At 41.9% G+C, this 27,261-nt stretch overlaps 1 protein-coding gene across 7 annotated transcripts in view; it reads left to right on the top strand.

The window, feature by feature from the left end:
* Nucleotides 1-27,261, top strand: part of STOX2 (storkhead box 2) — a 142,371-nt gene that overhangs the window by 48,387 nt on the left and 66,723 nt on the right. For 2 of the 7 annotated variants that reach the window (XM_064417834.1, XM_064417835.1), the window contains exon 1: nucleotides 22,410-23,182. The exons of 4 other annotated variants lie outside the window; for them this stretch is intronic. In XM_064417834.1, the coding sequence (XP_064273904.1) occupies nucleotides 23,017-23,182 (166 nt within the window). In that variant the 5' untranslated portion in view covers nucleotides 22,410-23,016. Of the gene's footprint in view, nucleotides 1-22,409; nucleotides 23,183-27,261 lie in introns of those variants that run through there. One more of the 7 variants, XM_064417838.1, reaches the window with a different exon arrangement.

A 27,261-nucleotide genomic window follows, 5' to 3' on the forward strand; every position in this document is an offset into this window, starting at 1 on the left:
GCAGGAGGTGAGAGAGAGGAACTCTAAAACTGGTTTTGTTTGCAGCAGCATATAATTTGCCTTTGGCTTAAGGGAGTATCTTTTCTTTGACTTGGGAAGTTCTGCTTTTACTAAGAGAGAGCTAGAAAATGAAAATTTTCTCACCATGGGCTACATTCCTTAAGAAACTTCAGTTGTGTTGGAAAATATGTGCTCTGTCTGACCACGCAGCCTTTAAAGTAGCAGCAGCGAGAAAGGTTCTGGGATTGCCTAAGAAATTGCAAGACTAAGGAGAACTTCCCAGCAGGCAGTATATACCTCAGGTACTTTGCTGAAGGGCACCAGTTGATAAAGCCAGGCTCCTTGATAAAGCCTCCTGGCTTTATCAAGGAGCCTAGAGGGAAGCCAGGAGCACCCTCCAGGCCTTTAGTGCTGGGGATGCAGCTCTCTCTTGCTCCTGCTTCCTCACAAAGTGACCACGGCCTTTCCCTATCATCTCATGTTGCTCAAGGTGAGAACATGTGTGCAGAAGTTCAGTATCAAGTTCTATGGGCAACATCCAATATAATCTGTCTAATCTGAGATTTTTTAAATTTTAGTTTAAGTTTTATGTCGTGTAGTGGTTGCTGGTGCCAGTAGGTATTTTGCATATATATTACTGAGTATATTGCACAGAAAAATTGTGTTTTGAGTTAAGATCAGGAAAGAGGAAAGAAAAACTTTTAAAACCTGTAAACTTGGCACAAATCACTCTTGGGGGCAAAAATGGTAGAAGCAACATGAGGCCCATCAGGGCAGTATGTTCTGGGATAATGACTTTCCACAATGTAAGAAAGCAGATATTTAGGGTTGTATGCATGTAGTGCAGGATGTGCATGTAATTAACAGTCTTCCTGTTTTTCTTAAGATACCTTGGAAATTTATGTGCTGAAACCTAAAGTTAAAATCTCTGAGGGCAACTGCTTTCAGCTTAAGAAATGGCAGGTATTTAATTTCTTGTACAACCTAAGTTCTGATGCTCTCCTTCCTATGGGTTATGATGGACAAAACCTCTTTTGGAGTATGTATATGGACTTTGCTATCTCTGTACCAGAATGTATGTGACATTTTTCTGTCTCTGTGATCACCAAAGTCCTTTAGGGAGGGATATGTTACAGTTGCCATTTTAAAGCTGAGAGCATGACAAAGTACATGACCACATACTATGTTTTTCTCTAGGGCTTCTGTTTCATAGCAAACCAGCTACACAGGTATATGGGGGAAAATACCTGGGGATTGAAGTGAGGGATGCTTGAAACAATGCTGTTGTACTGGGAAGGGTGTCCTTGTCCACAAGGCAATGCACTTGTGGCATCATTGCATCACCTCAGGGGCTCATACATCTTCCCACCAACTGGATATTTTCATAAGAGGGTACAGGGAGAACTGGAAACTGGAAACATGCTTTACCTGAAATTATGCAAGGATTCTTATTAAATACTTTCTTTTTGCTGTAGGGGAGACTTGCTTCGTGACTGTGGTTATTGTGTGCAAAAATAATGCTTGTGAAGCACTCATTAAACCCTGCTGAAGAGGATGGTTTTGGTGGGGGGCGGGTTTCCCATGGGCTCAGGAGGCATTGTGCCCATGTCTTTGTGATTCTGTACTGTTCAGTGTTAAAGAGAAGCATTTCTGCTCTAGATAATAGAAAGAATTATCAAGAGGCTTTAGAAGAACAATGTCCTTTGGACTTTTAAAAAATTAAGCATAATAAAAATGTTTCCTTGACTACAGGAAAGATGCAGGCATTCATGTGTACAAGTGGAGCATTACATTACCTTCTCAGGTAGCAAGCAGAAGCCCACGCAGTGTTCTACTTGAGGACTGATTTGAGTTGCCCTTGGATCAAGATTCTGTCTAGATTAAAGGCTCAAATTGAGTCATGTGAGGTGCTCCAACTGCATGTATACTCTTTGCTCATGACAAATGTAAAGTTATTTGAATTATTTGGCATCTCAAGTAAAAGCCCTGTGGTTAATAGTGTAGAGAATGTTCAGCTGATGCCTGGTAGCTTCATTATGAATTGACTATTGAGAAAAAAGCAGGAGTGTCAGTTTGTATGCTGCTGGGTTGGTTTCACTGTGCTGACAACTCCCAGGTAAAGCCTTACTTAGCAATGCACTGCAGGTTTGCTCATTTTAAACAGGAGCAGGCAGAATTTGACCAGCAAACACAGATCTAAAGGAGACTTGCAGAATTCTTGAGGCTTGCCTGATGTGTGATGTTTCTCAGCCCTGATTTAAATAGATGTTTGGCATCATCATTGCTCTACTCCTGCCACCCAGCAGAGATGCCATGCATTCAGCAGGGCTGCAGAATGAGCTGGATGGAGTGGCTTTTGGCCGTGGAGCAGAACCCCAAGCATCTTGTGTCACTTTGGATCATCAGGGGGCAGGAGTGATGGCAGTGATCTTTCATTTTGTCCACTGTAGTGCCTACCATGCTCTTCTTGCTTCAGAGAAACCCTAGTGGAACCCCTGGATTTCTAGGAAAAAATATACCAAAAGCTTAGGACTGGACTGTCTGGCACAATGCTGGCTTAGGTCCTGGGCAGGGGTGAGAGGAGTGGGAAGGACAGCTCCCTTGCTTTCCTCCAGGAGGAAGGAAGCTGGACAAAGGAAGCCAGCTGGCTTCCCTTTTCTTTTCAGTTTATTCAAAGGAAAAATGAAGGAGAAGCCTGAAACTTGGCCAGTTACATAGATTCCTTGGGCAGAACCAAGCACAGCAATGATATCAACTGTCTGCCTGTACTCAGTCTGTGTAAGATAGAAAAAGGATGTATGAATTAATTCTTCTTCCTTCTATGAAATCTCCCTTAACCAGGCTAGAACAAGGATTATCAGTTTGGAAAAAGGTTTTTTAGAACAACTTTACTGCTATAACATCTTCATGCCAGTTTTGGCAGTTTTGTTTTCAAGTACCATGTGGAGACCTTGAATGCTTCATGTCTCATGCAAAAGTAGATACCTCATGTTTTCACATCCTACATTTTCATGTCTGTGCACATGTGTGACATGCTTGTTTAATGCAATTTGAATGCATGCAAATGACATTTTTTTATGTCCTCACTTCCTTGAACAGGTTTTAATCCTGATCAACTGTTGATTTGATTTTGAGTAGAATGCTAATAAACTATTTAAAATGCTCAAACTTTGCTTCTGGAAAATATTCTTAGTTCATTAAATGGATCAGAACTAATAGAAATAATAGTCTGCTGCAAAAGAATTTCCATTAATCTTCTTAAAGGCGGGAGATCAGATTTCAGAATCAGATTAAATATTTGTGTTCCACATTAGGAGACCTCCTCGATTCTGTCTGACAATTAATCCCCTTCAGGGTCGCAGTTGCTCTGGTCTGCATTTCCCTCTTTCATGTTGTGCATGAAGGATCTTTTATAGACTCTTAATGCACATTTATTTGGAAGTTGAAAATTGCATTGGAGGCTTGACCTTCCCCTATGTTTGTTTTTGTTTTGTTTCTTTTAGCTGAGAGCAGGGAGAGATGGGCACTTCCCACTGCCCTGAGTCTCGTAGGAGTGGCAGGGGCGGTGTGTAGACCACGTCCCACTGAGCTGTTCAGCTGTCATCAGCGTCTCATGATTAAATCTCATGCTGAGGGTGCCTGCATCCCCCCACCCAGCACCTCCACTCGCTCAGCATCAATTTCCCACTATGTAAGATGTGGGAGACGAGCTGACAGCTTGCTTGCAGGCAGAGCACAGGATACTACATGGCAAGAGAGAATGTAAAAAACACCTGCTTTAAGCTGGTGCTGAAGATATTTGCATAATTTATTAGTATTTTTAGAAAACAAGGGCAATTAAGGAAATAAATATTTGTCATAGATGCAGCATATGTTAATATCAGATGATGTCATTGTTCAGTGATGCTTTGCATATTACCTCTGTATGCAGCAGAGGGCACTAAGTGGTGCTTAGCTTTTAAAGTACAGGAAAATTCTGCATTTTTTTTTCTTCATTACCCAGATTGCTGCCTTAAGAGTACTTCTCACAGGTCTCAATTACTCACTACGACTTTTTTGTGTGTCTTTGTCACATTTGTTACATTTTGTCTTTATAAAATTTAGAGAGATGGCCCATCCAATGGCAGTCTGTCAGCAGGTTTATGTTTTGGGGGAAAAAAAAATCAAATGTTATGTCAACTCATTTTCTGAGTTGATTTGCAGTCATTACTGTCACTGTGATTCCTCATAAGTTTCCAGGCACAGCCATGGTGAAACTCGGGGAGACCTAGACAGATTTCTCATCCTATTCTCATCCCACAATGATGGTGTAAGTGACTCCCAGAAAATCAGGGCTAAAGTCAAGAATTTGCCAACCTCCACAAGACTGGAGACAGAAGTATTTTGATGATTTGAACAGCAATGATATTTTGCACAATGACGTAACTACTTCTCTCAATATCAAAATAATCTAAACTTTTCTGAAAAGCTGTATGATATAAAAAGTGTGTGATGGTTCACTACAAGTTTCATAGCCCTGCACTAGAAAGTAGTTTATATCACTACCATATTCTAAGTACATTCAATTTGCCTGGTTAAAAAATAAATTAAATTAAGGCAATACTTCATTGCATTTACATACAACTTGTCAGGGATGAAAAGATTTTTGATGGTAAGAGATGAGGAGGTGAACTGCTTCTTCAGTTAAAATAATTTGAGGGGAAATAAAACTAGAGGGAGATGGATTTAAAAGCAAAAGGAGGTGATTCTTCATGCCGGAGGTAGGACCTACGGGACTGCAGATGATGCTGTGACTGCAAAAAGTTTCCACAGGCTGATGGAAAGACTGGGCAATCCTTTGGTAGAGAAGCCTCAGAGACTACTCAATAGGGCAATCAGAGCAGGCACAGCAAATCCTCTGAGCTGAAAATGGGGGGAGACAGAGACTCTTATGAGAAGGTGTAAGTGCCACCTTATTCTTCCCTGGCTCTGTACTGCTGGCCTCTTTAGTAGACTAAATATTGGACTAGATTGTACTGGGGATCACTGGGGAGTTCCCTCTATTTTAATGGACTTAAAATCTAAAAAAACCCATCAGGCTGTTGAAAGCAGTTCTAGTGCAAATGAATCACAAATGTAAAGCAATTTCAGGTGCATGACAGACTACATTCATTGCTTTGCTATCAGACTATAAATCATGTTTATAAACCTCTGCCTCTGGAAGAGTTCTGCTGTATTTATTTCAGGTGGCTTTCAAGCCTCACTTAAGAATGTGTTTCTCCAAATGTTTCCAAATGCTACCTTCTTGTACTTTTTTTGTTGTTGAAGAACTTTCTAGAATGGTTTGAGCCAAATAATTGTGCTATTTGTGTTTCATCCTTGATCTCCTGTATTCAGTTGGTTCACTAATATATCTCTAGTGTGCAGAATGTTTGATTAGTAAGGTGAACAGCTGCTTTCTTTAATGTTTTATCCTGACAGTCATGCTCTTTGAGCTGGTTACAAATGCCACCTGCTATTCAAATGACCAAAACATAGAATTGTGGACTAAATTAATGTGCATTCATTGCACAAGTCCTGTGGCCACAGTAGTAAGTCCTGTCTTGTGTTCTAGCAGAAAGGCAGCCACTGCTGGCAGGGAGTTACAGCTGCACATCCCACACTCGCTGCATCTCTGTCCAGCAGAGCAGTGCTGGTGTCAAAGACACGGCCCGCCACCTTTGAAGGGAGCCTTTCACTCTGTCACCCCTGCCCTGCCCTGCCCGGGCTGTTACTGAGGGGTGAGCCCATCTTGCTGCAGCCTGCAGGGGTTTGCACAGGAGGAACGGGGAACCTGTTCGTGGGCTGTTCCCCTGCCCCAGCAGCGCTCATCTTCTCACCTCTGCCAGCCAGTGCCCGTGCAGGGCAGGGTGTGGAGGTGCCAGGGGTGCCATAATGCTGTGGATGTTGGAGCAAGCAGGCACCAGGGGCTGATGGGTGGGTGGTGGGTGCCATACTTTTGCCAGCCTCTGGGGGAACATCTTTTTCTTGGCTGGGCTTTTCCATGGCTGTCTGGCCTGCCTGGGCTTGGAGGGTGCTCAGAAGTGCATGTTCGAGGTTTGATCTGCATTGCTTTAATCATCCCAAACAAGCCAGTCCTGTCCACATGCAAATACTCAAACTGTGTAATCCTTTTGCGTTTCATTTAACAGTTTTGTATTTTTCTTAGTTTGGCAACTTCTGTGTCTTATGAGAATCAGAAACAATCCCTTTGCTTGGAGTTGGCCCTTTTGCTTATTTGCATATACAATTTCAGATCAGCATCAGTGTCTCATATTCTGCTTTCTCCTTCTTTCTAGCCCTGAGCAGAGAGTGCCCGTGGTGGGCCTGCTGGGATGGTCTAGAGACATGCAAGCATGCCCACTGGGAAGGGGGCTGAGGTGGGGCAGAACCAGTTTTCAGATGTATGCTGATGGCAGCTTCAGCCTGGGGCTGGTGGGGCTTTCTCTGACAGGTGAAAGGTTTTTGTGTGGTGGTGAGCTCAGTGAGCAGTCTTCATTCTTCTTCCTGCCTCAAATCACTGCTGTGTTAAAAGTATGTTCTTTATTTTCCTATCCCATTCTTCCCCATGTCAAACGAAACAGTTTTATCGTTAAGTTGAGCAAAAATTTAAATACTTTAAATTATTGTTATAAAAGGCATTGTGCAGGTACTTTACCATTAAAGATAAATGAAATACTGAGATCATTTGTATCTCTGTGTGTCAAAAGCTACTTTGTCCTTCTGTCTGTGCTTGTCTGTTTAGGGAAAGCTGATATGTAGCCCACAGACAACAGATGCATGAGGAACATGTTTTTAATCTCTTGTTAAGATGTGGGGTTGGCACTAGAAGATGTGAGGACTTTTTATGACTCTGCTCCCAGCGTGGTGCTGGGTGAGTTCCCTGGGATGCTTGGAAGAGCAAGCAGTGTGCTGGGGTGTTTTCCTTTAGGACTCTCAGTTGGAATCTGCTGGGAACTGATTTTCTCCTTGTTTTTTTAACCTGGGGTTCTAAAGCCTAGTAAGAGCCAAGTGGTCACTTTTGTAGTTGTGGGACTTTGGACTTCTGTGAAAAATAAATTTTAAAATACTATCCTTAAGGACACCGCAAATCACTGAACAGCTTTTAAAAAGAGAGTGTGGCATGTCTGCCTCTGTCTAACTGGCTGTCATATCTCCCAGAGCACTGGGGGACTATTTCAGTTACTTGCAATTCATGCTACAGAAATGCTGTGAGTAGTATATATATTTTTTCTATAATTAATAGACCATACAGTTCTGTGTGATTAATAAACCCCAGTGACATGACAAACCAAGTACTTGGAATTTTTTTTCTTTTCATTTTGAAGTGCAGATGTGAATAGGAAAACAATAGTTAATGATTTCACATATTTAGGAAAAAGGTTTTTTCCCTGATCTGGATGGAAGTTTTTGTTATGTTTCCATTAATGTATGAAATTGAGTGTTCATTCTTTGTAGAAGAATTAATAAAGGTACCATGGGAAAAAAAAATGTTTCCTCTGTAGACTTGACTGTGCAGATATAAGTATTGCATGTGTTTATGCCTATTAATTTTTATTGAAATAAGAGTTTCATGCTCCCCCAAAGTTTTATGTTTTGGTTTTTTTTAAGAAACACTGCAAGCAAATCCAGTTAGAATAACTAGAAGCAATTTTATGGGAGAAGAAAAGTATATTTTGGTTTTGTTTTTTGATTCTCGACATATAGACCCGTAAAATGTAGGATTGTATTAGTGTGCTTAGACCATCTCAGAATATTACATGCTGGAGGAAGGGAGTCAAATGCCACAGTTGAAGCAGATGGTGTTCATGAGTCTGTCTGTGCAGCACTTCCTACACCACGGCGTGGGTGGAATGATGGGAGTAGAATTCTCTGCACTGTCACACAGCTCAGATGCTGCACCAGATACAGCAGCAGGCTGTCTTGCACCAGATGTTGGTGGGTCAGAAGGGAGCATCCTGCTTGGAGCTCAGCTTTCTTTTGCTGTACCTGATTCCTTCTTTCGGGTTTCAGTCCCCACACTGCTGCTGTGGGATCTGCTGTACCTGTGGTTCCACTCAAGTCCTCAGGAGTGCAGGGGTATTGTTGCAAGAGTTGTTTGGAGCTCAGTAGTTTATTCATAGACACTCCCCTGTCTATCCCCATGGTAATATACCTATGAAGAGGATCTGATCCTTAACCAGCCAGTCAATGCAACCATCCTACGTCAATGTTATCGGCACACGCTGCTCTGTGAGGGTGCCTATAAACACATTCCTCATCACATTTACATCCTGGCAATTTGAAGAATCTGCTGAAAAAATATCTTGCTCTACTTTAAGGACTCTTCCAGTATATAAAATTACACTGACTGCTTTCAATCCTTCACTTACTTTAGTTGCACCACAAGAACACAGTGAAACTTGTCTAATGGGACAATAACGCAGCAGCTCTTTGTCCATTGCCTGCTCTTTGCAGCCTAGGAGGTGGTTATCAGTTGTAGCCTTTACTGTTGTAAGGCTGATGCTTAACCATAGCTGAGGGCAGTAGCATTCTTGTAATTGCAGCTAGAAAATACTTCCTGGTAATTTTCAGGGGGGTTAAATGGTCACACACTGATCTTTCCTGATTTTCAGCAATTTGTTAGCTAAAATATTTTAACTCTTTTCGCCAGCACTGTGTTTTTACATAATTGGATTTAATGGCCTTAGAAAGGCTGCATTATTTTTCTATGCCCAGAAGATAATGAGAACAATTAAAGTGAAGATAATGAGATCAGTCCTAAAGAGGGGGTGAGATGATCTAAGAAGAATCTGTATTTTCAAGGATGGTTCATTTGACAGGACTCAGTGACACACAAGTGGTGCCTGTTGCTTCAGGACCATATGACAGTATTTTTGTCATGTGTCACGCAAGGTTAACACGGGGGTTGCATCAACAGGGAGTAGTGAACAGAGAGAGGCAGCAGTTCCTGCAGAGTGTAAAGGGTATAGCCAGTAATCACAGAGTGGATGGTGTAAAGGGTGTAGCCAGTAATTACAGACTCACTTCCCTGCCCCTGAGGACCTGAGCACTTCTGTCCCATCTCCAAGCCAGTGAGCAGGGCAGCTGTAACACTGACCCTCTTTTAACCCTTTCTTGAGCTCTGCTGTTATACATCAGTCATTTAACTCCCTGGCCCTGGGAAGGGTCAAGTGTGACCTTCGTGGTTGTGGGAGACCCCACAATTAGAGGGTAAACACCTGATGCCCTTGTGTTGTGTGTAGGTAGAAGTATGTACTGTGTATATAATATACATAATATACAATATTGCTGCTGCTAACATAAGGAAAGTTACTTTTTTGCAAATATGTGAGTAAATAAACAAGTTGAGCCCACATAAGTCATCAGATCAGGAGTGATAACTCACTGGCCATCTGTTTCTCTCTGTGACTCTGTTTTTGTTGCTTGCTCTTTGGATACAAAAATGTATCTAAATGGAGGCACTTCAGCTTGCCATCTTCACATAATTCTTTTGTTGCAGACATCCTTGGGAATGTTGAGTGTCTATGTTTTATTTCTGACTGTGAAAATAATGATATCCAGAAAAAAATGCCAAGCAAAATATGAACTTATATACGAATTATGAACATGATTTATCCAGTTTGTCTGAGTAACTGTTTTGTTGTGGAGTTATTTAATTTTCATCCAGAATGAGTAACCCCCTTTTCAGTAAATGTGAAGCTCTACCTTGTGAGGAATATCTTGAAACTTGTGTAAACATAATTAATAGGAGCATTAAGTATCTGATAACTTGTCTCCACTATTCAGGAGGTGTTGCTGCTTGTAGTTCTTGTAACTTACATTCATATTGCTGTATACATCTCTATAACTAAATCTAAAGCTATGCCTCTGCTTTGAAAAGGGATTGGGCACTTCTTGCCATCAAAGGTACGTAGTATCATATTTTTTCTTCAAGAAGGCAGAGACAGAATGTTTTCTGAATTTGTTTTTTGTTTTGACCACTGAATTTACTAACAGCTGGTATGCTTAAGTCTCTTATATATTATTATATGAGTTATAAGGTTTCATTTCTTACCTGATTGTTCTGGGGTGGTGAAATACTGTTATCAGAAGTTGGATATGGTGAAATTTTGTTTCTAGCTCTTGGACTGAAATCTATTGGTTCTGAAATCACCAAGGTTTGCACTCATTTTCAAGGTGTAGCAGTCAGAGAGAATGCAGTTTTCTGAAGTGGTAAAGATAAACAAGAGTGTGTTCAGACGTCCTCTGAACCAAGATCTTGCCACTTTTGAAATGGCCTGCTCAACACCACAGTTCACTAAAAGAGAAATGTGTTATTGTAGTCACATGCTCAGAGATCAACGTTCTTGTTTGGTTTAGGGTTTTTTTTCTTTAAATAGGAACAGAATAAAATGTGTTGGAAATTGCTTTGATTGGTAACACAGAAACAAGAATACAATTTCATACAATTATGAAAAAAATCTTATAGTGTTTGTGGTATAGGTCTCATAAAAATAGACAAGTCTTATCAGAAAGATGTGATTTTAAAAAACCCCAAATACAGTTGAGTCATCAGCATTTTTTTGCAAGTAATGTATGGTTGATTACTTTAGTTGAGCACATAGAGAACCAGGAGTTTAATTTCATACTGAAATATTATCTTTTCCTCTTGGATAAACCAGGCATACTGATGGTAGTTGATACTAAGTGCAATGTGAGGCAAGGCAAGACTGAGCTGTGTCTGTTGAATCCTTGCTTCTCATTCCTAGGAAGTTCTACAGACCTGATCTCCTTGAACAATAAATTGCCTTCCTGCTAGGGTTTCTTTAGGGATGCTTTTTTAGCTGTATGCTTTGCTGAAGCCTAGGTTCAGGTTACAACTGCCTGGAGTTTGTTCTTACTTGTTTTATAGGGGTAAGGAGTCCAACAGACAGGCAGATATCACCCTGTATCTTGAGTTGATTCCTGCCACGAAGAGTGAGGATTGAATGCAAGGAACAGTTTTGGCTGCCAGGGCTACAGTCAGCAGTGCCTGTTCTCCAGATATTTCAAAGGCTTTGTGCCACCTCACTGGCCTCAAGCAGGGAGTCAGGGCAGAGCCTCTGTTTCAGAAGACCCTCATCTTCTTTGTGGTGAGCCAATACTGCCTGTATGACTGAAATACTGAGGCATGTTTCTTTGTGTGCTAGTTTGGCATGTTATAAAAGATGTCTGTGATCTGTAATCATAGTTTCTGTGCTTATTTAATCATTGAGGAACAATAATTCTGCTCACCCTCCTTTGCCTTTCATCCTCCTCTGTCTCACTTGCCAAAAGCACACGATGTTCCTGAGCTTGCTGTAACTTTCAGGGTTTTTTTGGTAGCTGGAACATTTCTGTCAACAGGTTTTCCCTCCCGTGAGGGTACCCCAATATTGTACTAATGTCAAAAGCAGAGAACAGCAGTTTGTCAGACATGCATGTAAGTCACAGCAGTGGCAGTTTGTATGAACTGGGCTATACTAATTTGCAAATAACTCAAAATTAAACAGCTTAAATAATTTCAAAGTGCGGCAGCCTGGGTCTTCAGGATCACCAGTCATTTAAGCATGCAATTGCTGCTGGCTGGAGTACTTGCTTCCATTAACCACTTCATCTAGTTGGAGGTTTTAAACTCCTGGTACCTTTCATGACACTGAAGTCCAAAGGCTCCTCAGACTGTGAACATCACTATGACAACCAGTTACTTTTCTCCTCAAGTACACAATTTGTAAATTTGGGCAGGGATGTGTTTTTACGGATGTCTGGTGGAACATCTTGTCAGAAGCTAGTATGAATAGGGCTCACAAGACCTTATGAAGCAAGCAAGCCAAACACAAGTTCATCAAAATTAATGTAAAAATGAATGTAAAACTTACTTTAGCATTGAGTTTATGATACCCAAATGAGAAAGGAGAGACACTGAGTGCTCAGGGTGAGACAAGGGACAGAAATAAGGCTCCTACCATCCTGTTTGCCTCCAAAAGAATGTAAATGGACAGGAAAATGTAACCACCTACCAACAGTTCTGGACCCTAAAGTTCATTGCTTACAGCTGGGCCCTATGTCAGTTGCAGGGCATCATTGTGTTTGCCTGCTCCCCCACACTGCAAGCAAGTCCCTCAGAGTTTGAGGTGACAGTACTTGACAAAGCTGGCATGCTGAAGTGACTGCTTTTTTTCCTTTTACCTACCTTGAAAATCCCATCCTGCATAATTACCTGGTTTTGTTGAGAAAAGCTGCAGTGGAAAAAAGGCTTGTTAGTTTATGGGATAAGAGTGGATAAAACAGATTTCTCAATCCCTCTTCCTTTTGTGCATGCTAGAAGGCTCTTGGCAGAAAGATAGCTGGATTTCCAGGGCAGCAGGGAACCAACACTGGCTTCTATTGCAGTAATTGGACAGGTGCTACAGAGGATGATGCAATAAAACCTGTATGTTACTTCTACATATTGGGCTTTTAGTAATTGCTATAGGACCATTTACTAGGTAAATAATTAGCTTTTCCAGAGAAGAATTAAGATACAATATATATTGGAGAGATTTATGAGAGCTAAAAGGTAACAAATTCATATATTGGCAGCTGTTTATAATACTAATTTTTGTGCTTTATTTAATACCTGAATTTTATTTCAAAAGCTTCAGACAATGCAGGATTGAGAAAATGGTGGCTGGAAGCAAAGCAACTGAGAAATGTATTTGAAAAGCCTGCACATGATATCCATTCCTTTTGTAAAGAATATTTCCTTTATGACCTCCTCCTGCTTTGTATTTAACATTTCAAAGAACTTTGGGGGACTCTCTGTAGGCTGTGTCTTCAGGAAGCCAGTAGCCAAGGATTTAGATTATTGTCAGTGCTGGCCCGAAGCTGAAAACTGCAGGCGGTTTTAATCTCAGGGTGGGGGGTGGGTGTTTAAACCCAACCTTTTGTGTTCAGATTAGGGAGTGCAGGAGGATAGACTTAAGGGGTGTTAGTGAGAATTTTTTCACTGGCAGTTCAGTAATAGCATCAGGCTTTGGAAAGACTTTTTTCCAATTCTTTGTTATTTCAGTAATTACTATGCGGTGGGTAGAAATCCATAGTGTTTGTGGTTTTTTTAAGTACCTCAGCAATGACATGGGGATACGGGCAATTAAAAAAAGTACTTGTTTTTATAGCTTTTTACTCCTTGGATGATTGTGGGCACTTAAATGCCTTTTCTGATAGTCTGTCATTGTTTCAGTCCTGATGTCTGTGTTTATTTTGTCTTGGTTCCATCAGCTGGGATAATAGTAAGATCCATCTTTAGAGAGGAAGGAAGACCAAAACAATTTGACAGTAGCATCATGCTCTGACAAATCTGAACCCTGCCAGTTGTGAAGGCAGATTGTCTCATCTACTTTAGACTGTCTGAGAGATGGAAAGGTTACTAAACATCTCCCCCATTAAGACAAAGATCAAAGGCAAGTCGCTGAGCACCTTGCATTTGGAGTTTCTTTTACTTTATACAACAATCTGTGAAATGTTTGTCCTGAGTATTTGCTGATTCCTGGAATAGCTTGGGATACAAAGCATTTGAAATTTTTATGTATGGGAACATGGTGACTCCTTGCTAAAGTTTCTGAGATGATCGCCATAACTAATAAGATTTACCACAGTTGGGTTGTGTAGGTATTGAGTTCAGCTCAATAGTGGTCAGTTTTAATGCAGACTAAAGAGTTTCTAGCTCTTAATTTTGTACATGACTCTTTCAAATAGAATTCTAATGCTATGAAATTTTACTTTCATGTAAATGGTCTCACTTAAGATGTTTGCTTCTTTTGAGAAAGATATTTTTGGGTTTCTGGAAATTTTAAATGTCAGTGATTCTCTGTTCCTTACAAAAGTTCATTGTAATACATAAAGCATTCTGAAAGAAATTTTATCCTATGCTACTGTCATTCATGTGCTTTAAAGGATGTAAGTGCAGTATTGTGGTAGACTGTGGTAGAAGTGAGGAGTACCCTTTTCAGAATTACAAAGGAATTTTCTTATTAAATTTTCTAATTTGATATTAATTTAGTTCTCCTAATTTCACAATTTTATTTTGATTATCACAATGATATTCCTTTGTCATAAGCAAATTTTTTTTTTTTTCTTCATAACATCTACATGTTTCACTTGTTCTTATCCTTGACCTGGTCAGAAAGTTACAGGTTGAAATATTCATAGCAGAGATTGTTCTTGTGTCCGGTGTGACACTGCCATGTTGTGCTAGAAACATTTTGCTGAGGTGAGGCTTTGGATGCTGGTGCCTTTCGCTGAGCTCCACAGAGGACTCCAAGATGTTGCACTGACTTGCAGAAATCTGGGAAGTAACAGTGCTCTCCTAGATTTAAGCCTCTCTTTCTGTTTAAAACCGTATTAATTAATGACAAAGCAACTGACAGATGCTCGGTAATATAGAGGGATTTATAGAAAAAGAAAGTAGCAGAGTTCCCTGGGGTTGATACATTTGCTTTAGCAGATTGCTACTGTTGTGTAGGGTGTCACTTAGTAAGACAAAAATTATTTTGTTGCACTAGACCCCTGAGGAAGAATTTAACTTTCTTACAAGGTGGTGGAAAAAGTTCGAGACCCAGTGCTGTAAAATGTCTTTTTCTTGTTCCTCTACTAGAATACAAAAATCTCTGCATTCAGGAGAAGTGCTAAGAACAGCTTCTACAGAGAGGCAAGTGCAAATAGTGCCTGCATAAACCTTCACCTGAGCAGGGCAATGGGAAATTGTCTCTGGTTGCACACAGGTGGGTCATATCAGAGCTTCAAAAGCCAAGTGGAGGATGGCAACAAGCTGTGGTAACTAGGGGTAGTCCGGGTAGGTGTCCCAGGAGTGGAATTGTCCTTCTCATGGGTGCTACTGCACAATCAGAAGAGAAGGGACAGACTCCAGGGTCCCACTGAAAACCAACGACTAAAGAGTACTGCCTTCACAGGAACAAACTGACTGCAGTGCTGCAGTCTGGTCCAGAGGACAAGCAGACTGACAATTTTGCATTGATTTACCAGAAAAAGTCAGGCGTGTAGAGTAATGTAATTTTTTCTGTTCTTTTGATTCCTCTCTAGAGTTTTTTTCATGTCCAAATGTATGTGCCAATGAGACAACCTCTGAATCTGAGACTATAATAAAATATCCAAGAAATTATTGAATTACTTTTCTGTGAGGTGAGAAAATGCTGCCTTTTCATTTTAAAGTTTATCTCTTGCTTACATTTTTTTCAAACTTACTGGTAGAAACCATACATTTTCAGTACTAAACCACTATTTTGAAAGCCTGTTTAATTTAGGCAGAGCTTTGTGCACATATGGAAGTAACTGAATGACAAGAGCTTGTTTACAAAGGGTGGAGTAGCCTCTTTTTAAGAGGCTACTCCAAATTTTTCTAAAGTTTTAAAGATCTCTGCCTCTTGTACATGCTATATATATGCAACTATAAAATATACTCACTATATTGCACAGCTGTATAAGCAAGAATTTTGAGAGGGCCCTTAGTACTGGGTTATTCAGCAAATGTTCTGCAGTGTTATAGCAGCTGCTGGGATTTAGTTCCCTTGGTATGCTGCTTGTAGGACTGCCCATCAAATACGTTCATTGTCCTCTTTGCAGGACAACGCGAGCCATGCAAGATGCAAAACACTGCCCACTTCTTACTGCCAAGGGCCTTTTTTTCTTAGTGGTTTTTTTTCTTCAGAAAGTACCTGCCTGACACACAGAATCTCCTTGTTTGTGTGGATGTAGCACCCAGAAGTTTTACAAGAGCCCAAGGCCTGCATGTGCATGGTGAAATCTTTGCGACATAGGCTCTGTGGAGGAATGGGAGTAGATAGACACAGAGATGTGGGAATTAATCTCCAGGAAGATAATTTGTGATGGCTTTTACTGCTGGTGGCACCTACACTGGCTGTTGACTTCTTGCTCTCCATTGTTTCAGCTCCCAAAGCAGAAGGTTAGGCTGTTATTCTAACTTACAGTACAGCTGGTCCCCATATATCAGTGTGTTACTTAAATACCAGGGTACTAATGATATGTGACACCAGTGGAAAACAAGAAAGTTGAGGCCAACATTTTTGGCATTTCTTTTGCTACTATATCCTTTGGAAGAACAGCTGGTGAATGAATTGACTTGTGATTTGAATTGCTGTAAGTCCGCATCTCCAAGTTTTAGAATTCTGTTATATGTGAGAGGAAATTTGTGCAGGATTCATGGCTTGTCTCCCTCTCTCGTTAGTTTTGTACACTGAGGAGTTACAAGCCCAGCTTCCATCCATTTTATCTAACTCGCATTGAGTCAGTGATAATAGGAGAGGGAAAGCATGCATCAAAACAAAAGCTGTATCCTACTTGTTCCTGCTTGTACACTGGCTTTTAGGTAGATCTGGGTATTCAGATTGAAAAACCTTCTGCATCAATTGTCTTCTGTGCAGAGGAAGCACAAATGCAATCAGAAGGTCTGGCATGGAAAAAAAGAACGAAAACAGGGGAGCCTTTCTTCTCATTACACAGACAGGTTTTTCTTAAAAGTCATGCAAGTTAAAATAAATACCACAGCACATAAGGCAGCACACAGAAAAATGAATCGGTGAACTACAGCATGTGTGCAGCAGCAGCGCTGCATTCCTGTCATCACACATTCCCAAAGCATAACACGGAGAGAAATATGATCTGAAACTAGTTTAAGAGGTGCTGTAAGTAAGCCAGGATTACTACCATGGTATAACGCAACCTGATAGCAAGACTGAAGACTTACTTGTGATAGGCTTTGAAACATTTTTCTTTTTTTCTATTTGGAAAATTTTCACTTATACCTTTGGCCTTGGTGGTGCCCTCTTTGGTGGAGTTTCTCAAATGCTCTCTTCAAGAAGAGAGTCGTCTGGCAAGCCCAACTTTTCCCTTGCCAATAAATCCATCATGGAAGGCTGCCTCTTTTTGTGACCTGGACCACAAGCATGGATTACAATTACTTAGTTTCTCTTGCATATTTGAGTAACAACAAGTACTAGTGAGAGGTTACAAATTAACAGTGTTAGTGTCAGAAGTCTAAGGACTGATGTGAAAGGGTGTGAGTGAGTTTTCTGGTTTGTTCTTGCTAGTGCATCTGATTGCAAATATCTGGAAGAGAAAAGTAGTGTTTCCTACAGACAAAGACAACTATGGTGTATTGTCAGACCTCCTTAACCCATAAAAGATTGCTTAAAAACATGTCTTTTAGAGTCTGAATTCTTAACCTTTGTTAATAGAGAGATAAAAGGATCCACACATGAAAATTGTGAGTTTATGACGTGGAAAACTTTCTTCTCCGTGGATTTAAAATGTTAGAGATGCTGGCAGTGTATTTTCTCAGGAACTCTAGTATGCAGAGCTGTAAATCTAATAAACCCATAGATTACCAAGGCCTGTGATGTTATACATGAGCTTGGGGTTTTTCACAAGTTCATAATTACATTTTTCCCACCTCTTCTCACACTCCATTTTTCCTCCTCCTCTGCTTTACGACTGTTTGTACTACAGGATTTTTCCTCCACTTTATTTTTTGTTTATTCCTTTCTGCTCTCCCTCTCATACTTTCAAAAACCCTGCAATTCCTTCCCAGAATCTCACAGCATCCTATCTCCCCCTTTTAAAGTGTAACAGAATGTGATGATTTTGTTTTCATAGGCCACAGAAGGACAATCTTCTCCCTGTTTTACCTGGTTGCCTGTGACTGTGGCCTTCCTTAGTGCAAGTTTCCTGTGTGTCCCAGTATTATCAATGTTATTTGTAGTGTTTGTTTCTGAAGCTGGGCATGGGAAAGGACCCCTATCACAGACCTGCAGTGTGATGCCACAAAACTCTGTGTGGCACTTGCCATCCTGTGAGTGTTAGCTCTCCCAGTTGTGTTGGGTGCTTGTCGGGCACCAGCTCAGCTGACAGTAATAAAGTAAAGCCCTTCCAATTTCCTCCATGAGTAAGCCAGATCAGGCTGTGTGCAACAGGCAAGGTAGGGACAGGGTAATGCATTGTTTGAATGCATAGGCTTTGAATGCATAGTTTGAGGGAAAATAATTTTAGAGGTGTAGCTTGTCTTAGTGAAGAGGGGGATTGCTTTCCTCTTTGCATGTCCTATTATTTTGCCTTTTTAATTTTAGTATTTGGCTTGTGTGCTTATTTAATTTGAAAACCTCATGCAGTCAGTCCCCAAGCCAAGGAAGTAGCTCAGGCAGTAACACCAGCCCACCCTCTTACTGAAGCCTGCTGCTGTCCCTATGGAAACTTGTTTGTCATAGGGAGGAAAAAAAAAGTAGCCCCAGCTGAAACTTGAAATACCACATTACATGAGAGCAATTACCATATATGTACAAGCATGCATACACATACACATGCAGAGAAATATATATACAGCTCACCATATTGTACTCTGCTACATTATTATTTTTCAGATAAGGAAAAATAAACCTTGAAATAGGAGCTGAGATCCCAAAGTTTTAAGAGTGCGTTTGCCACTGATTTCCTACAGTTTTCTGGGCAAGGTATGTCCTTTTCTTTTATAGGTTTTCCATCTACAAAATGGGAACAGGTCTGCTCAGCAACTAGTAATTGTTTATGAAGATCACGTGCAATAGATATCCTTAGTAATATTTGTTTTCTCACTTTTTAAAAGATAAAGCAGATTTTCAGAAGCAAAGATATTGAATTGTTCTCCAAAAGACTTCAGGCTCCTTATGAGCTTGGACTGAAGAAGGGTTGTGATCGAACATAAAAAAATCCTTTGTAACGTCTGATATGGAACGAAGCTGCTTTTTTGAAATTCCTAATGTTAAATCTATACTTTGGAAATGGCTACTATTATATTGCCAATTATTGATAAGGAATTGTTAGGTTAGGAGACAGGCAGGATGTCTAATTTTGGTTTACTTCAGACCTTTTCCCCAAGATCCCTATGGTTTACTTATCCAAGCATCACCTCTCCCCCTAGTAATGCAAGATAGAGGTGGTTCCTGTTGGACTGTAAATACCAAATTATAAAAATGAATGCTTTATCTGATTTTCAATAAAAAGCCTCTGAGTTTAACCTTTCCCTTATTAAACAAAAAATCTCCCCAAAAACAAACAAAAAATAAAACCCCAAAACAAAACCCTCTCAAAACAGTTATGGATGAATAAAAAAAATCCCAAAACCACAAGCTTTGCCACCATCTTATTTTTTGTCATCACTACCAAGTGTTCATATTCCCATTAGTATAATTCATGCCTGGAAGAATAATTTTTCCTTACTTCTAGCAAGCTCTATTAGACAATTTCCACAGCTGAGAATCTTTTCTTTACTCTCCTCTGACATAGCCATATGAATCCAGAAATTTACTTTCCTTCATTAAAAAAAAAAGTAAACTTAAATGTGTCAGAATAAAATGTTGTGGATTTGTTTGTTATTTTGTTTTGTTTTGATTTTTTCTTTTAAAGTTCTCAAATTTTAACTTTCAGATCACATGAAGAAAATAGTTTTATTTCAGTTTGGCCACTGAAGCAAAAAAAAAAAAAATCAATTACACTCACAGTTCTAGCTCTTATTCCAAAGAAAACAGCCAAAACTTAAACTTGGTCTTTAATTATATATTTGATTCATCCCAGTAACAACACTTGACTTCAAACAATTCAAGAGCAGGAGGAAACTTGCTCTGAATTCCTCTCTTCAAAGAGGAATACTCTTTCAGATACCATGTCAGAAGATTTTAAGCTGAAACCAAACAAGATAACTGTGAGAAGACTTGATAAAAGGAACTTTAGGTGACCACAGGAACAAAGTCTCAATACTGAGATGTTTTAAATTGTTTTTAAACAAATCTCCCCACATGGGGGAAGGGAAAATTGATCTTGCCAGATGGTCAAACCACTATAGTTGGTTATTTCTCTCATTCCCTCCTCCTTTCATAGTTGTAGGAGCAAATTATTATTCATTTAAAATTACCACAAAAGAAAGATGGGTCATTATCTGTACCCAAAACTATGAACCAGTCTAATTCCTACAACTGATAAGCAGACAATACCATGTGTTAATTATATGTACTGTATTACTCTTGTGACAATTCATGGAAGTGTACAAATTAAGTCAATTAAAGCCACTTGAAAGACTTCTGTGCAAAGTCACCAGTTCATTAGTGCACAGCAAATTGCTTGAAAAGAATTGGGATGTGTGCTTTATCTGACAGTGGCAGAGCCATCCCATCTTTTTTTTATTTGATATCTGTTAGACTATTTTAGTTAGGAATAATTATACAAAAAGCCAGTGTAAAGATCACTGTGGCCCTGTTTGTTGTTGTGTTTGTGTGTGTGTCCTGCTTTGTTCTGTCTTCCTACTTCTTGACCTCATTTTTCCTCCTCATTGCTGATTCCTATTTGTCTCTTGTCTCGTGTCATCTTTTAATGGAACAGATTGATATCTAGGGCTGTGTCTAGACTAGGAGAAAAGTTGAGTTCAGTTCAGCAATAAGTTGAAGTTAGCTGGCCAACTATATTCAACCACTTCTTGACTGCTGGAAAGGCAAAGCCATCATTCATTCAATGTTCAGATAGTGCAATGTGAATTTGTGCTCCTAGACACAATTTAATTTGCTTCTACATCTGGTAAAATAGGTACATGTTTTAGGTTTGACTTATCTAGGTAGTGCTAACCAATCTACTGCAACCTCAGCCTTCAAGGAGAAAAATGGAATGATTCTAAAAGTTCTTATGGTTTTTCTGGTCTGAGGGTGAAAACATGCTCTATTATAAGCTTTGCGTAGGTTGATGAGTAAATTGCTAGATGAGTAAGTTTTATGATGGAAAATCTTATGTTTTTATTAGAGGAGCTCTAGGCCATCTTTTTTCTCATCTTAACTTTTTCCTGTTGCTACCAGTATACAAAGCATCAGCACAAACATGTCTTTCCTGATAGCTTTTCAAAGCTGGAAAAAGATGAGGCTGAATGAGAAAGAACCCCGTAGCATTTAGCTTTCAAATTTCTTGCTGAGTTTCATAGACATGTATTCTACTCATATGAAAGGGACTGCTGTGTACGAGTCCCTGAATAATTCTGTGGTGTGTGTGCTGCCCGCAGTAGTGCAGCCAGATGGGCTGAGGTGGCTGCTGAAGTGACTAACCCACAGCCATGCAGCAAGGCAGCTAATGGATAATATCTCATGGCCCTCTGGCTTTGGCATAAAGTTCATTCACTGATGGTCATCCTTTGACTGGTTCACCACTATTGAAAATTGCCAGTTACAAAATTACACTTGTCTGTTTTTCCATGCTCTTAGAAATGTGACACAAACCACTGTAAGAAGATTAATTATAAAAATGTGAATATATAAGTGATTTAACAAAGCTGCAAAAGCAACATTTTCACATGCCTGCATTGCAGTTGTCCCCATTGATAAGGGTGGCAGCACCTGACACCGGGCGTGCTCAGAGCTGTCTTGCGGAGAAGGAACCGAGTCCCTTTGCACAGTTCTGCTTAACTGGAGTTCATGAAATGCCCTGGTGGCCAGGCCCCACTCAAGAGGGTGCCCTGGGAGTAGATGTGTGAGCCACTGTGAGAGGGTGGGCAGCCCCCTTCCCGCCACTGAGGGGGCAGCCCGGGTGTCCTGGACACCCTTGTGGCGTGTGGTGGGTTCTCAATGTGGCGGTGTGGCAGACTGGGCCCTCCTGGGGAGAGCCGGTTCCTGAGGCGCCCATGGGGAAAGGCGGCGGAGGATGCGTGGGTGAGCCCCGCAGGCTGTGCGCAGGGGTGCCCCGGGGATGCACATCTGTCCTGGCGCCCTTCCCTCGCTTGTGTCCATTCGGCCCGCGGCTGGGCCGATGGCCGGGCCCGGCCCGCCGCTCTCCCTGCCCGCTGGTGCGGCGTGCCCAGCGCTGCGCACCCGGCCCCGGCGCTCCGCCGTCACTGCCACCGCCAGGAAGGAAGGAAGGACGGACGGACGGAAAGGAGGCGGAGCGGGAGCGGGCGGGAGGGGTCCGGGTGCCTGCCGTGCACGGGGTTTTGTACGCGGGCGCCTGCGAGCCGGTGCCGCGCGGGGGAGCGCGGAGCCCGGCGGGACTAGCACGGCTCCGGCGGGAGTGGCATGAGCCCGGGCGGCGGCGCGGCGCGCGGCGCTCCGGCAGCGGCTGCTCTTGGCGCGGCGAGGCGGAGGGCAGGCGGCGGGCGGGCCGGGCAGGCGGGCGGAGCGGCCGGCGGCCTCCCCTCCCGCGCCGGCCCTCCCTAGCGCGGAGCCGGCGGCGATCCAGCCCCGGGGACGGGCAGGCGGGACTCGGCGCCGACCATGGCGAGGCGCGGTGCTGCCGGGGGCCGCGGGCCACTGCCGGCCGCCCGGGCGCCGCGGGCCTGAGGAGGAAGGAGGCGGCGGTGACGGCGGGTGGGGGGGTCGCGGCTGCATCCGCTCGTCCCGCGGCCGAGAGAGGCGTCTGTGGGCCCTCCCTCCTCTCCTCTCCCTCCTCCTCCTCCCGCCGCTCCTCCCGCCGCGCCGGGAGCTGCCGCCTCCTCCCCAGCGCCGGGCGCGCCGCGGTCGGGGTCGCAGCCGGCGGCCGCGGGATTTTCCTCGTTTGTTTGGGCCTTTTGTGTCGGGGCTCACAGTTGGCTAAGCACGGCCGGGCTGAATTGGGCCATTGTTCGGGACCCCCGAGCTCCCACGCTGCACATCTCTCGTCCCCAGCCCCCTCCAGCTCCCCCTCCCCCCCATTCCTTTTTTTGCCTGAGAAGCCACATAACGTGCCTTTCCTCCACGCAAATCTGGGAGCTATAAGCCGGACCGATTGCAAATGAAGTGTAATGCATTGTGGGACGTGTGTAAAATTGGATCATTCGAGGGAGAAAAAAAAAAAAAAAGGAAGGGACCTGCGGCTGGCGCCCTAGAAGAGGGAGCGGCGAGATGCGCGCAGGTTGCGCCCCGGCGGTGCCCGCGCTAGGCTGATGCCCGGCAGCGCGCAGCCCTGACCCATGCTGCGGCGGGAGCAGTAGGCTCGGGCATCCTCAGGATGAAGAAGACGCGGAGTACGACCTTGCGGCGGGCCTGGCCTAGCTCCGACTTCTCCGACCGGGCCTCAGACCGCATGAGGTCCCGCAGCGAGAAGGACTACCGACTGCACAAGCACTTCCCCCCAGCTTTTATTTCCCAGGCATCACGGGGCTACATGACATCAGGTTTGTAACATAATTTGTGTATGCCAGAGAGCTTTATTGCGAGCCTGCTTCGGGATGTGTGTCTGGCTGGGAAGGATGTGTTGGTGGGTACGGAGGGGAGCCTGCGATCGGGGAGGCTGAGTTGTTAGGAATAATGAAAAAAAAAATAGCATACATCCACCATTTTGTACCTCTGCAAGATTCACAGCGGTGTCCTCGCAATATGGTGTTTAAAATCTATTAGTCTAGTGAAATAAAATGTGTGAGAAAAACGGTTGCATCTGTGTTGCGGAAGAGCAGACAAAAATGACTGGATGTGCAGAGCATGGAGCCCTTTGCGCCTTTTGTGCGTAAAAGCATGTGCTGGATATTTACTGCTCTCCCACACATTCCGCTTAAAATGCAGTTAACTCTAGTTCTAAACTCATCAGGTTTTCGTGTTTTTCCATTTTGGAAAGGAAAAGGGTTGCAAATGCAGTTGTCTTGTTACAGACTCTCGGGCTTTCAGCTGCATGTTTCTGCAATGGCAAGGCATGTGTCGGTGAAAATGACTGTAAACACATTTGCATTTGTTTTTTGAGGTGTAGAAGGAGACCAGACCTGTGTATGTGGTGGAACACACACGTGCATGTATATTCATTTGTCAGTAGCTTTCAAGGAAGGCCGTAGGGAAATAATGGACACTGCACGAACATGTTTGTTCATGGGAAAGAGAAAGCACAAGCAAAACAAAAAAACAGCGCAGGGAAAGGCAGGCATCAGGGAGAGGCTTGGCCTCCGATGGAGTGCTGGTGAGATTTTGGAAAGCCTCAGTACTATATGTAGAATCTGCTCCATCCAGAAATGCATCTTAATGGCCTTGGAATTAAGGCATTTCATAAACACCCAAAAGAAGACTTGGAAAAATGCTGATGGGGAGGGGGCCGGGGGCAGAAAATCCTGGAAACCTCCTTTGTTGTTCTGCTGCCTCTTTATTGTGATGATAGGACATAATGTTTCATTATTATGATGGCAAATTCCAATTTATCACAAAGGCACGTTTCTCCCTCCGAGGCACCATTTAGGTTGAGTAGGCAGATTCCTTTAAAGGAGAAAACTAAGGTATTTATAATGCATTACTGAAAACGTCTCCAGCCCGGTACTGCTGTCCCCTCCCGCCCCATTTCTGCTGCAAAGGTTGAGCCACAGATTGTGGTTTTCAGTTATATGCTCACTTTCCTGTCTCTGGCCCAAATAAACATATCTCTTTAGTCAGGATTGGTTTTTCATGTTTTAGAAGTGCCTCATGACTGTTTTTTCTTTAATGCCCAAGTACAAGAGAAATAATATGCATTTTATTGAAAAATCTGCCTGTGTAAGAGTATTGTGCCATTTTTGCAATTGGTGCTCTGGTTCCTGGGAAGTCACATAGTGAGTGGAAACAACAAGGAAAATTTATGCTTGAACAGCTGAAGAGGAGAATGGTTGTGTTGGTGGAGTGGTTGACTTGTTCTGTTGGTGCTGCAGGACTTGAAAGTGTCTGGAAAGTTGAATCTGACAATACTGCAAAGATTTTTCTTATTCTGGGTGAATGTCCTGGTATTCCCAATGTGAGATACCCTGTGTCAGATCTGTTGAAGTCAGTACTTTTTAGGCCCTTCTTTCAGTGTGAAAGCCCATATTTAAAAGAGAAGGAGCTCACGTGAGCATTTTGTGCCAAGTGGTGTGGTTCTTGCTTGTTTTTAATTCTTCAGCAAAGTGCTCTGGCTCTGTGAAAGCTTTATGTTGGCAAGATTGGTACAAACCAACCAGACAGTTGAACACCAGCAATCTGCAGAATCAGATATGTCACCCTGCTTTTGTTGGCAGATACCTGTGTCCTTGAGAAGTGGGAGGGGGCACAGAATTTTAATCTGCTACAGGTATTTTAAAGTAATCTCCAGACCAGGAACACTTTTTTATAAATATAGAGGGTATTGATTTCAATTGCAACAACTGAAGATAAGAACAAATGTCATGTTAAGTTTTACTAATTTGCTGAAGTTTTTGGAAGAAGAACACACTGAAAATTAAAATCAGCAAATACTTGTTGGTTTTGTTGTTTTGGGTTTTTTGGTGTTGTTGTTTTTTTTCATCCCTAACAACAGCTTGTTAGGCTTTTATCTGGAAATTTAATTGTTCTCTCATAATGGATAGTTGCACATTAATTTTTTTTAAAGGATTCTTGTCCACTGCCTTTCCAAATATTAGTTTTGGGAGGTATAGTTACTGTGTCTAAACACTTCTCACTATTTGAAGGAAACTCTCTTCCTTGCAGGAAATTTGTAGGAAGTCCACTGGTGTAAAAATTGTGAGGATCAGGAATACAAATGCTTTCTTTGTCACCCAGAGTGTTGTAGGGGAGAAAGTGTCCTGAAACACATGGGCTTTTCAGAGGGCTGCATTCTGTTTATCCAACCATTTAACCTCATCACCATTAACATTGTTGTGGTCATCTTTTAATTAAATGCCTCATTGTTTGGAATGGGGTGGAGGGTGGGAAAGAAAGCTTGGATTTTTCCTCAATTACTATGCTGGGGGAAATACGGAAATGCATACAATCAAACAACCTTCAATAAGATGCTAAAAAGCTTGAAATGTTAATATTCAAGTATGCCTGAATTGAATGGAGAAGCTATATATATTTCTTTCAGCACAGAGAAATACTGAGTAATGGTGCTGCCGTCAGTGCCATGGTGTTTTGTATGAGGAAAACACAGCCCCTAAGCAGAACCATGTTTATAATGGAAGTGCAAACCTCATGCTACAGTGGTGAAGCACATCTGATTTTAAGCAGCCTTTTCAGTGAAACTGAGTAAGGAGCAGTTTGATATTTGCTTGATTTTAAGCAGCATTGGTGGCTGGCCAGTCACATTTTCAATACTCAGGGAACAAACTGCCCATAATTATAGAAAATTGATGCAGATGCAATTCATATGAAATCTAAAGATTGTTTGACAGATGAATGGAGATGGAAGTAAGGAGGGAAAAAAGCAGACAATTTAGAAAATCACACATTTTTGCTTCTGAATAATCTCTTGATACGTGCTATTAAATAGGCTGTACTCCAGGGTTTCTTTAGGCCTCCTAGCAACCACTAGGTTCAAAGGCCATGCAAGGAGTTCATTGTTCATGCAGAATATTAATTTCCCAGTGGAGGACTGTCTTGGAGAAAAAACACTGAAAAAGAAAATTACAACAATGTAGAGTTTCGACCTTGTGTGAGAAGAGAGACTGAAAGTTTGAATCCAATACAATTCATATATATGTATACAGTACCTCTTGCTGAAAAGGGGGAAATATACTTGAAGTTTGTGATATATTGCTGCTTAATTCAAGGGAAAAGAAAGAAATCATATGCAACTGCCAAGCAGGATAAAATTTAATGCAACTTTGGAGATTTCCAAACAGTTAAATGAAAGTATATATATAGCTTTTCAAATATTGGAAGCTGCTTGCCTTTTTTTTTTTTTTTCTCTTTTTCCTTCTAAATATGAAAGCAAGTCCTGGATTTTGTTTTAGCAGAGAGAGGAGCTGCACCCTATGGTCGACCCAGCCATTAAATATTACTGGAACTGAGCAATGCTCTTGAAAACTTTTCCTGCAGCCTTCATTTACTTTAATTGATGATTTTGGTGTTGGAGGTAACATGTCAGTTTGAGATGGATAGAGGTGGTCTAGGGTAACAGTCACAGCATGAAGGAATGTCTGAAGAGCTTTCTGCAATGGTAAAAACTAATTCCAGAGCATGGTTGTTTGGAGGTTACCTTTGAAAAGTGTGCAGTTACTTTACTGCTCTTTGCTTTACATTTTCCTTGCAGAGGTTTCAGTGCTTCAAAGTTGAAGAGTAAAATCCAGTCTCAGTGTTGTCTGCTGTTACTGGAGTTTGATTACCAAGTTCAAGTAGAAGGGAAAGAAGAGAAGTATGCAACCCTGCTGTCCAACTGATGGTATCTTTATGCAAAGTAAAATTTGTAGGAGGAAAAGGTAACCTCATTCTCTCTTTCAGGAATGTTTGATGAAAGGTCTAGGACAAACTCTTCAAGCTCCTTGAACAGCAAGAAGTATCTTGGGAGTCATCT

The sequence above is a fragment of the Passer domesticus genome, chromosome 4 (genome assembly GCF_036417665.1).
Source record: "Passer domesticus isolate bPasDom1 chromosome 4, bPasDom1.hap1, whole genome shotgun sequence".
NCBI lineage: Eukaryota > Metazoa > Chordata > Aves > Passeriformes > Passeridae > Passer > Passer domesticus.